Source organism: Terrapene carolina, unplaced genomic scaffold, assembly GCF_002925995.2.
Source record: "Terrapene carolina triunguis isolate 2854851 unplaced genomic scaffold, T_m_triunguis-2.0 Scaffold212, whole genome shotgun sequence".
NCBI classification, from domain to species: Eukaryota; Metazoa; Chordata; order Testudines; family Emydidae; genus Terrapene; species Terrapene triunguis.
The window spans coordinates 10,798,113-10,810,436 of NW_020664563.1; the positions used below are offsets into that span (position 1 = coordinate 10,798,113).

At 49.7% G+C, this 12,324-nt stretch overlaps 1 protein-coding gene across 1 annotated transcript in view; it reads right to left on the reverse strand.

The window, feature by feature from the left end:
- LOC112121699 (protein transport protein Sec16B-like) overlaps nucleotides 1-12,324 on the reverse strand; it is a 38,477-nt gene that overhangs the window by 14,620 nt on the left and 11,533 nt on the right. Inside the window, exons 10-15 of the mRNA XM_026656098.1 lie at nucleotides 11,390-11,487; nucleotides 10,819-10,900; nucleotides 9,649-9,766; nucleotides 7,345-7,456; nucleotides 4,787-4,892; nucleotides 816-956 (exon numbers count right to left, since the gene is read on the reverse strand). Coding sequence (XP_026511883.1) covers nucleotides 816-956; nucleotides 4,787-4,892; nucleotides 7,345-7,456; nucleotides 9,649-9,766; nucleotides 10,819-10,900; nucleotides 11,390-11,487 — 657 coding nt within the window. The remainder of the gene's footprint in view (nucleotides 1-815; nucleotides 957-4,786; nucleotides 4,893-7,344; nucleotides 7,457-9,648; nucleotides 9,767-10,818; nucleotides 10,901-11,389; nucleotides 11,488-12,324) is intronic.

Genomic DNA, 12,324 nt, shown 5'->3' on the forward strand with positions numbered 1-12,324 from the left:
ACATCTTACCAAAAAATAACAACAATACCCAGCTCTGACAACTTCAATAACACACCCCAAATCCTGTAGCTGTTGTGAGATTATGATTTCTTGTGGAATATTAATTCTAATGCAAGTCAGACCAGTTCTAATAGTGAATACCTAAGTAGCTGCCTGTGGACACACACAAACATCCTCAGAATCTGTTATAACACCTGAGTTTGCAAATGTTATCCCAGAATGATACATTCAAGAGGAAGTATCAAGAACCATTTTTAAAATAGATTTTAACTTCATAAGTCTCCACCATTTTTAACTTTGTAGAAGCTTCAAAGTGAGATTTCCTTCTTCTGCAATTTTGTGTTCTTTCCTAGTTGGCACATGATGCCCCCTCCCCCTCCACTCCCCTTTATTTGATATTAGACTTGGCTCTTGCATAGTTGTTTCAGCACCATGGGTGAGGCCAGCACATATCTCATTTAGGCAGTTGCTATGGAAAAATCACCAGAGGCAGCCAGACAGCACAGCCTATTGCATCCCAAAGGACTCACGTATGTACTGGGTTGATCTTAGTTGTCATACTCCAGCAAATAGATGTTCGGGGCTGATTTTCAGAAGTGCTGAGCTCTTGGGAGCTCCAGGAGCTCAGAGACATTTCCTAACAGCAGAAGGTTGATTGTTATATAGGCCTAGGCAACTTGACAGCATTCCTGAAATCCTGCCTCATGTAAATCAAGGGCAAAACTACCAGCAGGGCCAGGATTTCACCCATTCAACACTTCAGCTAACCCCCACCCACAGCCAAAGCAAACAAGGACTGGTTACGAGAGACGCACCTTGATAACCTGTTCTAACAGCACCGGATGGCTGGCCTGGGTCTGGTCTAGCAGAGCTGTGCCAATCCCTTCGCAGTAATGCAAGGCCTGGGAGGTGAGACCATAGTCCGCCAGGCGTGCAGCGTAAAGGAGTTTATACACCTTGGAAAAGGAACAAGAAAAATGACTGTCCAGGTGAGGAGAAGAAAAGGAAAGAAGAAGCAGCCCAGCTGCTCAGAAGGTGAGATCCCTGTACAGCCTTGATGGAGGTGTCTGACTCAGAGGCAGCATGGTCCAGTGGGTAGCACACAGCACTGCAAATCAGGAGACCTAGAGTCTAGTCTTGGCTCTGCTTTGTGACCTTGAGTAACTTCCCTCTCTGTGCCTGTTTCCCCTTGCCGGTCTTCTCTATTTAGACTGTTGGCTCTTTGGGGCATAGACTCTCTCTCCCTATGCATCTGTGCTGCACCTAGCCTAGTGGGGGCCTCTCAGTGCCTAGACAATGAAATACCAACTTGCAATCAAGGAGGGAACAGCCCAGCCCTATTGCAGCACCATGCCATATCTCGGAATTCCGCATTAACACGTCTGCTTAGAAAGGCACGAAATAGAGACAGGCTCAGTTGGTCATGTCTTAGGTGCAGTGGGGCTGAAGCTCTCATTATGATCTGTAAGGGGCGTTTGTCCATATCAAAAACCCACCATCCATTGCAGCAAGCTAGCTGGCTCGGCTCACGTCAGGCTCGCGGCTGGAATTGCAGTGAGGCTGGTTTTGAAGTCAGGGTAAAGATGTGCCAGCAGATCTGTGGGGGAGGACCCTAGCCAGAAATATTTATTTATTCACCTGATTTGTGCAGCGCTTCAGGCTGCAGCAGCTGGGTGCTTATGCACAATGTTAAATGTACATCAGTTACGCATGGCTATTAGAGAAGGGAAAGCTAGGCAAAAACTAAAGCAGATAAATACATGTGGCACTCTGCCCTGAAACTTGCTAGACTCATGCTCTGATGATCTGTGAAGGGGAGTGAATTCAAAAGACCCTCCATTGAGGAAGCTCTGCTGAGCCCAGGGAGGGCCTGATTTCTCACTGCTTCGCATCTGTGCAAAGTGTGTAACCGTCACCGTTCTGCTTTACACTTCCTCTGCAAGGGCGTGAAAGGCAGCGGAGACTCAAGTCCTCCAGGTGGATTTCAAGGGCGGCCCCTCGCAGAGCACATGGCGGTGAGTCTAGCTGAAAGGTGACTCTTTGCAGTTTTGTGTAAGAAAAGAAGAGCTGCAGCCTCCTGGGTCACTAGATGATAAAGGAGACTGAGCACCTATGGACCCTACAGAACCCCAAGGCTGTGAATCACCTGGGACAAAAGCAGCCAGGCACTCTCAGCAGATAAGCAGCATCAGCACTTTCTCCATGACTCCAAATGCTTCCCCTTGCCCTCAAGTCAGGTAAAGAGCTGTAAGTTGAGAGGGAGGTTGGACTAGCCAGGGTTGGAGTAGCAGGGGGCGTGGCAGGTCAGGGTTATGATGGTGGCAGTGTTTAAGACTGGACGTGGCGAGAGGTTCTACAGGCCGGGACAGACAGTGATAAATAGCAGTGACACTAGTAAATGGGCCTGGATCCCCAAAGGGATTTAGCTATTGTAATGCCTAATTTTTAGGTGCCTAGAAAATCACTGGCACAACAATGGGAGCCACAAAGCCTGAGTTAGGCGCCTAGACTCCCTATACAATGAATGGGGAGACACAGGAGTAGGGCTGGCTTAGCTGCCATGGAGAAGCCCAAGATAAGACAAGACAAGCCCAAACAAATAACTGCTGAAACAACTATTATGAACGTGTTTATTGTAAATAAGGGAAGCAGAAGCTAACTACACTCACTGTTGTGGGTATGTCTATAGTAAACACAGTAGGCAGAAACACCCTGAACTGAGATGCTTGCCTTACACATTCTGCAAAGCGATTGGTCTTTACATGTGAGATATATAGAGGTTAATAGCTAGGAAAATGTATATACAATATGCTGTGTGACATGAATTGGAATTGTGGTATCACCCTGTACCTAAACTCCCTGCGTCTGGGCCTAGCCAGCGTGGATGAAGAGCTGTCACCTGCCTAATTAAGTAACCGGAGTGACGAGCTGGAGTCGAACTGAGTTTCAGGGGTCCCAGAGGACTGGATGAAGTGTTCTCCCAGAAGAGGACGAGGTGCTCTGGATAAGCCGAGCGGAAAAGGTCTCGGAGGGAATCCCAACAGTAGGTGCCTTAGACTGCGATCCATGAAAGCCAGCATGCTGGCCAATGGGAGACGCCAAAGCAGGGGTGTGCTCTAAGCCCTGCCCCTCTCACAGAGTTCTGAGCCTATGTCCAGGTTGCAGGGAGGCGTCTATCTCCGCTAGTGAACCATAAATGGGGGGAAGATAGGCCCTCCTCCACCCAAGCCACATGTGGGACCCGATCTGGTAGGCACGCCTAACTCCATGCAAAACAGCTGAGGGCGGGGAAGGAGGAGCAGATATGGGAGGCTACCAGTTCAAGTCCCCCCCTCTACCTGATGAGGAAAAGGGATTTGTAGAAGGATCTGCCCTATGGGATAGTCTGATGTAGGTTTCCCTCAATCTCTCCTATTGAGGTTGTGCCACTTTAATTAAATACATGAATAATTAAATATTAATTGGGCCAAAGCAAGAATGACTCTAAAGCCCAGTGGTTCAGGCCCTCACTTGAAAAGTGGCAGAGCCCTGTTCAAATCCCTTCTCATCAGGCTGAGGGGGGACTTGAACCAGTGGTCTCCCACATCCAGGGTGAGTACCCTAACCATTACAGGCTATAAGGGAAGCTCTCTTCCCACCCCTCGCTGTTTTGTGTGGAGTTAGGCATGCCCACTAGATCAGGCCGCACACACGTTAGGCGGACAAACATCTATCTTCCCCCAGGTTATGGATCACTCTGGGCATTAGATGTGAGACAGGGGTCTGGGTGTCTACAATGAGGCAGCAAAAATCAGAAGGCAGAAATTTTGGCACCTAGAGAACTTTTACAGTGCAAATTTAGGCCCTGAGTGAGTTTAGGCACCCACAGGATTCGGCAGCTGCTGAGCAGGGCTTTTGTGGACAGCAGTGGGGCCTAAAAATGGGCCTTAGGTGCCTAAGTCTGGGGGTTAGGTTCCTAAGTCCCTTTGTGGATTCGGGCCAGGGACCTCTGCCTTTCTATAGTTCCTTTCATCATTACCTCTTTACAAATACTACATAAAGCCTCACAACCCCACAGCGACACAGGTGAGAATTAGAAAATTCTTTACATGGGCGGGGAAACTGAGGCACACAGCCATACGACTTGCCAATGGCAAGCCCTAGTCCCTTATTCTAATGACTAGATGACGCTGGCCATCAACAGAGCTGTATGTAGTACCCAGGTATGGAATAGCAAGGCACCCTTCAGGTGAGGACAGACATGCATTGGCAGAGTAAGGGGAGGACTGAAATAACAAGGGCACAGCAGGGCTGGCATTGACATGCACTGGCAGTACTGGGTGAGGAAGCTGGTGCAGTGCCTGCATGTACTTTGCAAATACTAATGCATCCTGCACTTTCACGAGCTCCCAATTCACTTCCCAGACACAGAGGGGATGAAAATCACCTCTCACCCTCAACTCTGGGTTATAGAAATTGAGACATTGTCCTGAGCTGTCTATACTGGGTGAGGATGTACCCAGCCAGCAACGGTTGAGGCTGAGGATGGTGCTTAGACAGGAGATGGAGGAAGAAGAAAAGAGAAAAACTATCTGTAAATAACACTGGGTGAAGCAAGGCATGGAGGATAGCAGAGTTCTTTAGGGACCATTTGAATGCAGAACGTAATTTTATACCATAGTCTGTGGCAACAGGCATATCAGAAATGCATTAGGTTGTGATTTGTGGAGAGGTTACATTACAGCACATTGAGCACTTGTGGCTCTGCGCATCAAATGTACTGGCTGTACCTGACTGTTTCCATTACCTGGAAGGAGAGGATGAAGGATTTGGGATGTCCCAGCATCTGACAATACTCAAAGATTTCAGTCCTTAGGATAGATTCCGTCCTGGCAAACTGTACAAATGTCTGACTGAAAGGAGAAGGCAGAGAGGTGAGGTCAGGAACAGAAAGCAAGACTCTTCCTCTCCATGATAAACCTGCATGTCTGGGATACAGAGCGTCCATCCCTCACCCCATCAATCTTCAGAATGTCAAACTGACTAGGAGCAAAAGTGAAACTGATTAAAGCCACAGCCAGTCAAATCCCACCAACAAAAGCTTCCTTATAAAGCAGGTAAGCACCAAACCCATCCACACGAACCTTTAAAAGCAAAAAGAACAGGGAGTACTTGTGGCACCCACAAGTACTCCTCGTTCTTTTTGCTGATACAGACTGACACGGCTACCACTCTGAAACCTTTAAAAGCAAGGACGTGACGAGGTACGGCAATCTTCTTTAACATCCTATAACACCCGCCCCATTCACTCACAGACACACTCCACACAGCACTCCCTTGCCTCTCCAGCACATGCAGACCCACAGGGCACACCCCAAATCCCTCCAGCTCACACAGCAGCAGAAAACCTCTGCAATATTAATAAGTGTTTACTAGAGGCACCTGTGCATTGTCTAAGTGTGTGACATGGTATTTGTAAACGTGGCAAGTCTGAAACCTCCATGATTCTAAAAAGGAACAAACAGCATAAATGGCAAAAAGCAAATTAGATTGTTAAAGTCCTTTCACTGGTAGTATCTGGACTGCTAGAAACATGCAGGAATTTTTTAGTAAGTAAGATTTCTGGCTGGGCCCTGAGGGAGGTGGCCTGCCTTGAACTCTTTGAAAATCTCAGCCCTTAAAAAATATTTTGTCCCTTTACAGTAAACTACTCTATCTACCACACTCAATCAATGGGGATCTGGATTCTACTAGGCAGCCCTGCAGACTGTGGGCCTGCTTTCCACTGCCTTCTACCCTCTGTGCAATTATTCACACCTGTGCACAGCGACTGGCAAACATTGCCATTCCAAGTGGACAGCTTTTTACATCCACTTTGCCCAGATGTAAACGATAACTCCAGGCAGCAGTGAATCAGACCAAATGAGATGGGGCTGCTGAGCAGTGACCTTCATTCGGAGATCCAGAGCAAAGAGCCTCTCCAAATGAAACAGATCATTACTCTCTTCCAGAGAGACAGAGCTGAAGTTACTTCAGTCAGTAGCCTGGTTTTCAGAACCAGGAGTCTCAGTGACATCCAGTGGACAGTTTGGTTAATGGCAGGTGGGTTCTCCCCAGCTGACACCTGGGGCATACGCCCAGTCTCCAGTTATTGATATATGTGGGTGAGGGTATTTATGTTTTTGGGCTTGGAAGGCAGGGGGTGGGCAAGGAGGAAAACGTTCAAGTGTGTTAAAACATCTCCCCACATTATCAAATGTACTGCTGCCCAAACACCCATCTACCTCAAGCACTGCACACTGCTGCTGCCTAGGTGCTGGGCTGCTTCAATGCATCCCCATGAATGTGACTACAATGAAAGGATCAACCCGCAAATCCAGGAGGTAACATGGCTGCCAAGCATAACCCCTTCAGTGCCCTGTGAGCGTCAGAGTTCAGTGTGTCTTTCTTTCCACGGACCTACTGTGTATCCTTGGGAGCATCCCTTGCCCTTTCTGTGCCTAAGCCCCTCCACCTGTAGAATGAGTGCCAAGTGGATCTCCCTCCAAGGCTCTTTAGAACTTGGGCTGGGCCTCCCCCATTGTAACTAGCTGGCTCAACACAACCAATCGAATACCCAAAGCAGCATTTTCGGTCACCTAGGGTGCAGTGATTTGGAGCGCTGCTCCAGCTGCGTGGTTGCCATGCCATTGAAATGTGACCCGGCCACCCCTCCATACAGACAGAGGGACGACTGGTCCAATTTCATTGAGTGGCATTGTGAACTGGCACATGGGGAGTCTATTCCTGGAGTGCGGGGGAGTGCGCCAAGACCTCAACTCCTGGTGGCACCAGCTCACGTGGTATGTGAGTAAGAGAGCGGGGAGACTCCCCAGCCAAGGGAAACCTGGGGTCCCTGCGGGGTGGGAGGAATGAGCAGGGAATGGAACAGGGTCTTCAGTATTGGGGGGAGGCAGGGACTGGAATTTGTCCCCTCAAGAAATCTCTGAATTGGCACCATTGATAGTGCCAATCTCTGAATGGCATCATCATTCCCAATATACCTTCGGCCATTAGCACAATGCACAGCGCTCTAGCGAGGTTAGCAGGGAACTCCTGGGTCCTGTTCCCAGCTATGCCACTGTTTTAGAGATGGCCTTAGGCGCAGCATTCCATCTTTCTGTTCCTAAAGTCTCTGCCTGGTAACATCTTCAATTAAAATGGAATGTTAAACAACAACAAAAAATAAACTATAAACTAGGTCTCCTTCCAAGGAATGTTTGTTCCTGTTTGTAAAGCGATTGGAGATCCCTGGGGGAGCTGTTCTGACTCCTAAGAATGACAGCTGTAAATATTTGCAGGAGCCTGCATGCTTGGCTTACTCACCTGGGGTCACTGCCCAGCAAGACAATGTGGTCTGTCTTAATCCCGTAGTGACCAAAAGGGACATTCGCCATTAGATAGCAGAAGTGAGCAGCTTCTATTAACCCTCTCCCAGCTGGACAGGAGAAAAGGGACAAAAGCCAGTCACAACAAAAATACACCTTCAAATGCGCACATGACCAAAACAGCTGTATCCATCTCCCCTCTCTGCCCATTCAAGACCCCCAACCCCGAGGAAACCCCCACACCCTTCATCCTCTTGCACGGCTGTTATTTTGCTAGTCCTCAAGTTTAATTTTCCATTAGATGACCTGACTGGGTGGCAGAAGCACATGCCAGTAAGTGTCTGGCTCCCATTTAGCTTCTTCGGGATGTTTCAATGTAGCAAAATCTGTGGCGAGGCTTTCTACCATTGTCACCGCATAACTGGCACTAAGAATAAGCCGATTAAGTCTCTCTGTCAGCCATATCTGTGACTCATGCACTAGGGCAGAGGTATGCATTTCAGAGCCTGCGATAGGGATATTTCACCAGCAGGAGTATACAGTGTCTATTATCTGATTGAGCGTGCAAGGCAGAGCAGTATTCTCATTCCTTCCCCTGCCACACCTGTCTTTACACAGTTACTTACACCCATGTCTGCACATATACTGCTGTACGTCTCCACACACACACATTACATTGCCCTGGAACATGTTGGCTCGCTGTGTTAAAGGCAGCCAGGCACACAGGTATATGGGCAAGGGTATGCATGCAGATAACTGGCCTGTGGGCACAAGCGCACAGACACGCAGTCACAATTGCATACACTACACAATTACATGGAAAGGAGCAGATGCACAATCTTGTCAAGACTCACAAACATACACATCTGTTCACAACAGCTTACATAGCCCCTGGTGCTGCCAAGGCATCTTATGGCACTTTAATAGAAGCTGTGCAGTAATTTAATAATACAGTCATGCGGCTGAGCTAAAGAGGAAATAAAGGGTTGTTCAGCTTGGAAGCAAGAGGTCACCCCAGGGTCACAGTGCAGGGAATTCACGAGAGAAAAGACTGCTGCACCAGTCCCCCAGAATGACCTATGCAGGGGCAGGCGAGACCAGTGGCTGGCATCTGATGGCTCAGGGGCGAGAAGGCAGTCGGTACCTCTCTGAATGTATGCAAGTGGCCCCAACTCATAGTTCCTTCATGGTGGGCAGTGAGTTCACAACAGCATGAACTGCACCCATTTAAACCACTCCATGATGCAAACTCACTCCCAACTGCATGCAAGGAGCACAAGCCCAAGCTAGCCAAGAGAGCTGAACAGATATCCACTCACACCACCAATTCCACAGACACACATCCAGGCTGGCCAAGAGAGCTGAGCAGATCCCAGCCATCCCACCATTCCTAGGTGTGCTCACCTTACCCTGCAGGCACCTTGTCAGCCACCTGTTCTCACATGGCCTCTCTCTGCCCCACTGAAGTATATGTCGGGGTCCATACACATAGACAAAAATTAAAGAACTGAACTTGGCTTCTGCAGGAGGGAAGCCTGGGCCGGCGGGAGCTCTGTGTGCTCAGCGTCTCGCAGGGCCGGCTCCAGGCTCCAGCTCAGCAATCAGGTGCTTGGGGTGGCCAAGGGGAAAGGGCGGCACGTCGGGCTGTTCGACGGCAATTCGGCAGCGGGTCCCTTGGTCCCTCTTGGAGGGAAGGACCTGCCACCGAAGTGCCGCCGAAGAAGAAAGTGGTGCGGTGGAGCTGCCGCTGATCGCGATCGCGGCTTTTTTTTTTTTTTTTCCTTCTCTTGCCGCTTGGGGCAGCAAACACCCTGGAGCCGGCCCTGGCATCTTGGAAAGGCCCTTTTCTAATTTAGGTGTCTAACTTTAGTCATCCACATCAGAAAAAGTTGACCTGTACATTTCTGAGTGTCAGCAAATCTTATTGCAACTGGAAATTAAATATCTGAGCTCCTCTTTTCCAGGTAGCAGTAGTAGGAACTTTCCAGCTCTGCACCACCAATGATCCCAACTGCTGGTCTGAAATGAGCCAGATGGCACTCCAAGTGGATGCTCAGCGCACACTCCCAGCGAGGCCAAACTGTGCGAGGTGGTGAAGGTGATATGGATGGCTCTACAGTGGGGACAGAACCGAGCTTATTTCCATCAGGGTGGTTTTGAACCCGGGGGCAGCGTTAGCCATTAAGTCACCATCCTCCCACCTCCTGTAATAGAGTATACTAAACGTGTGAGCACAATGGGGCGTCCTATCTGACACTAAGTGTGAGCCGCTCAGCTGGGCCCAGTCATCACCTCTCCTCACCCAAGGTGTCTCCCATGGCGACGATGGCCCGGTGGTTCAGCTCAATGTCCCCAACCTGGTTGGACAGCATCACTGCCAGGTGTGGTCTCCAGTCTCCCCACCTGCCATCCCCACAGCACTGGGAGCAGAAACAAAGAAAGATGAATAGATAGTTTGGCTGCTTTAGCTCCTTGATCTGGCCTTTACTAGGTACAGAGCTATTAGAGCATCACAAGGGAAGGAACGCTGTCTGTGAATAAAGAAATGAAGTGACTATGTCTGTTCAAGTAAGACCTTAAGGCGGAGGAGGCAGAAAAGCTACAGTGCATTTCTCTTCGCCTGCTTCTGGCTATGGCTTCACTAATGGTGCCTGGCAGTTTGTGCCTTCTGCAAGAAGCCAACGTAATGGCAATTAGTTTATGCCGAGTAACCAAAAACGTTCACCTAGCGTCATGCCTCTCTGTCAACCTCCACTCCAATCAGCTGAGCCGGGCCACCTCAGCCTCCCTGCATTCCCTCTGTCAGCCTGAGCTTTCCATGTCCCCCCAAATTCCAGGCCCCTGTGCTCTTTCACGCCTCCACAGAAACCTTCTGCAAGTCAGCTCCATGCCTCCCCCACCCTGTGCCGCCTACGTAGTGCGCTAGGTTCTTACGCTACATCCCCGCTGTATCAGATTCCTATAGAGGAATGGCACTGTGCTGGTGCTAGCAGGGGACACTAGGTCATACTGGGGTTGTCACCAATCCCATATTCACAGGACAGCCCCTTTTGCACAAATCTGTCCTGTCCCTGTAAGCCAGACAGTTAAAAGAGTCCGACTGTTCACTGTGCTGCCTCACGATGTTGCATTGGCACGTGATGATATTGGGTCACCATGCATCGAGGCAGCGTCCGGACATGCACATGCAAACGCATCACCGCACCAGGATATGGTTACCCCAATCTCATGGGGCAAACAGAAATAGGCAGGGACCCTGATCCCACCAGCAGGTGGCCAGATTAGCAGCACAGTGAAAAATGACCAACTACTTTGCTGTTCACTGCAGTGAATATCCTAGAGGACAAATTGATGATACTGAGACGTCATCCTATGAAGCACTGCAGAGTGCCACTGAGGCCCGCTCTCCTACCCCACACCAACACAAGGCGTTGAGGGAGGGGAGGGAGCTAGATGCTTTTCCATTCAGTACCAGAGCTGCCTGAGGTATCCTTCCGGACATGAGCTGGAAGAGAGTCTGCAGGGGGTCGTTGAGGGCCAGCGTGCTGGTGAACCTGCAAACCGAGAGCAGAGAGACGGGGCCATTATGCTGACAGGAAGGAAGGGCCGTCCAGTGATTAGAGCACTAGCTAGTACATGGATGGTCTGGGTTCAATTCCTGCTCTGCTAAACTTCCTCTATGACCTTGGGAAACTCACTTAGCCTCTCTGTGCCTTAGTTCCCCCTCTGTAACATGTAGATAACACTTCCCTACCTTACAGGGCATGTGAGGATAAATACATTAAAGAGTGTGCAGCCTTCAGATACGGCAGCGAGGGGGCCACGTAAGTACCTAAGAGAGATTGACGGGTGAGCCCAAACCCCTGTCTCTCCAAGGCAGGGAGAGACAAACAGCAGAAATCCTCCATCCAAGGGCTCAGGTTGTGTGAGGCACGGACAAAGCGGGAGACTCAACAGGGATGTTATGCAGCTGTGAACAGCAGGGGAGGGGGCCAATCACGTGAAGGGTTCTTGAGCACCATGCTCTGGCAGCTCCTACCCACCCAGACAGAACCCAGCTGTAGGTCCTCAGGTCCATCTTGCTTGACAGGAATAGGGCATGACCCCACAGCTGGCTTCTCATGGCCCAGTCCAGGGCTTCCTGCAGCCAAGAGAAAAAAAAATGTCCTGTTACCATTTCTCTCTCTCCCACTGCTGTGCAAGGAAGGTCCTGAGTTTCCAAGGCCTAGCATGGGACCTACAGCCTGATTCCCCTGGCCTAGGGCTTCCACCCATCTGCAGGGAGCCGGGCTTGTGAGAAATGAATTGATTTTTTCCATGGGTGTAATATGTCCCCCCAAACGTGGGGCCAGCTCAAGCCTGCAATGGATGATGTGACTGTTGGGTTTACACATCTGGAGCCAACTTAGAGAAATTATTCTCCATCACCCAGGCCTCCTTATGTTTATTCCTACCAGTACAAAAGTATTAGTGCTGTCCCATTGACTGCAAGCTTCAGGCTGCCTATTAGTACTTAATGCCACAAAGTCAGAATTCTAGACTGGGCACTAAATCCTTCTCTGAACTAGAGGTTTTCCCTCCCACCATTGCTACCACCGGTTCAGCTCCAACTGTGATAGCAAACGCAGGAGCTCTTAGATGAGACGCCCTTGGCCATTATGGTTTGGAATACTGTGCCCCAAAAGAGCTGGAACTAGGGGTGCTGGAGGGGTTGCTGCACCCCCTGGCTTGAAGTGGTTTCCTTCACACACGGGTTTTACAGTTTGGTTCAATGGCTCTCAGCACCCCCACTATACAAATTGTTCCAGCACCCCTGCTGTGTCTATTAGACCCCACCCCAATCAGGCTTAGCTGTCATGCTGGTTATCGACAGCAGAGCTCCTGCAATTGCTATCATCAGCGGTGCTGCCCTGGTGTTAGCAACAGTGGGACATTTCTGCCCTAATGCCAATTCAGGGGTTAATTCCACAAACAGGGT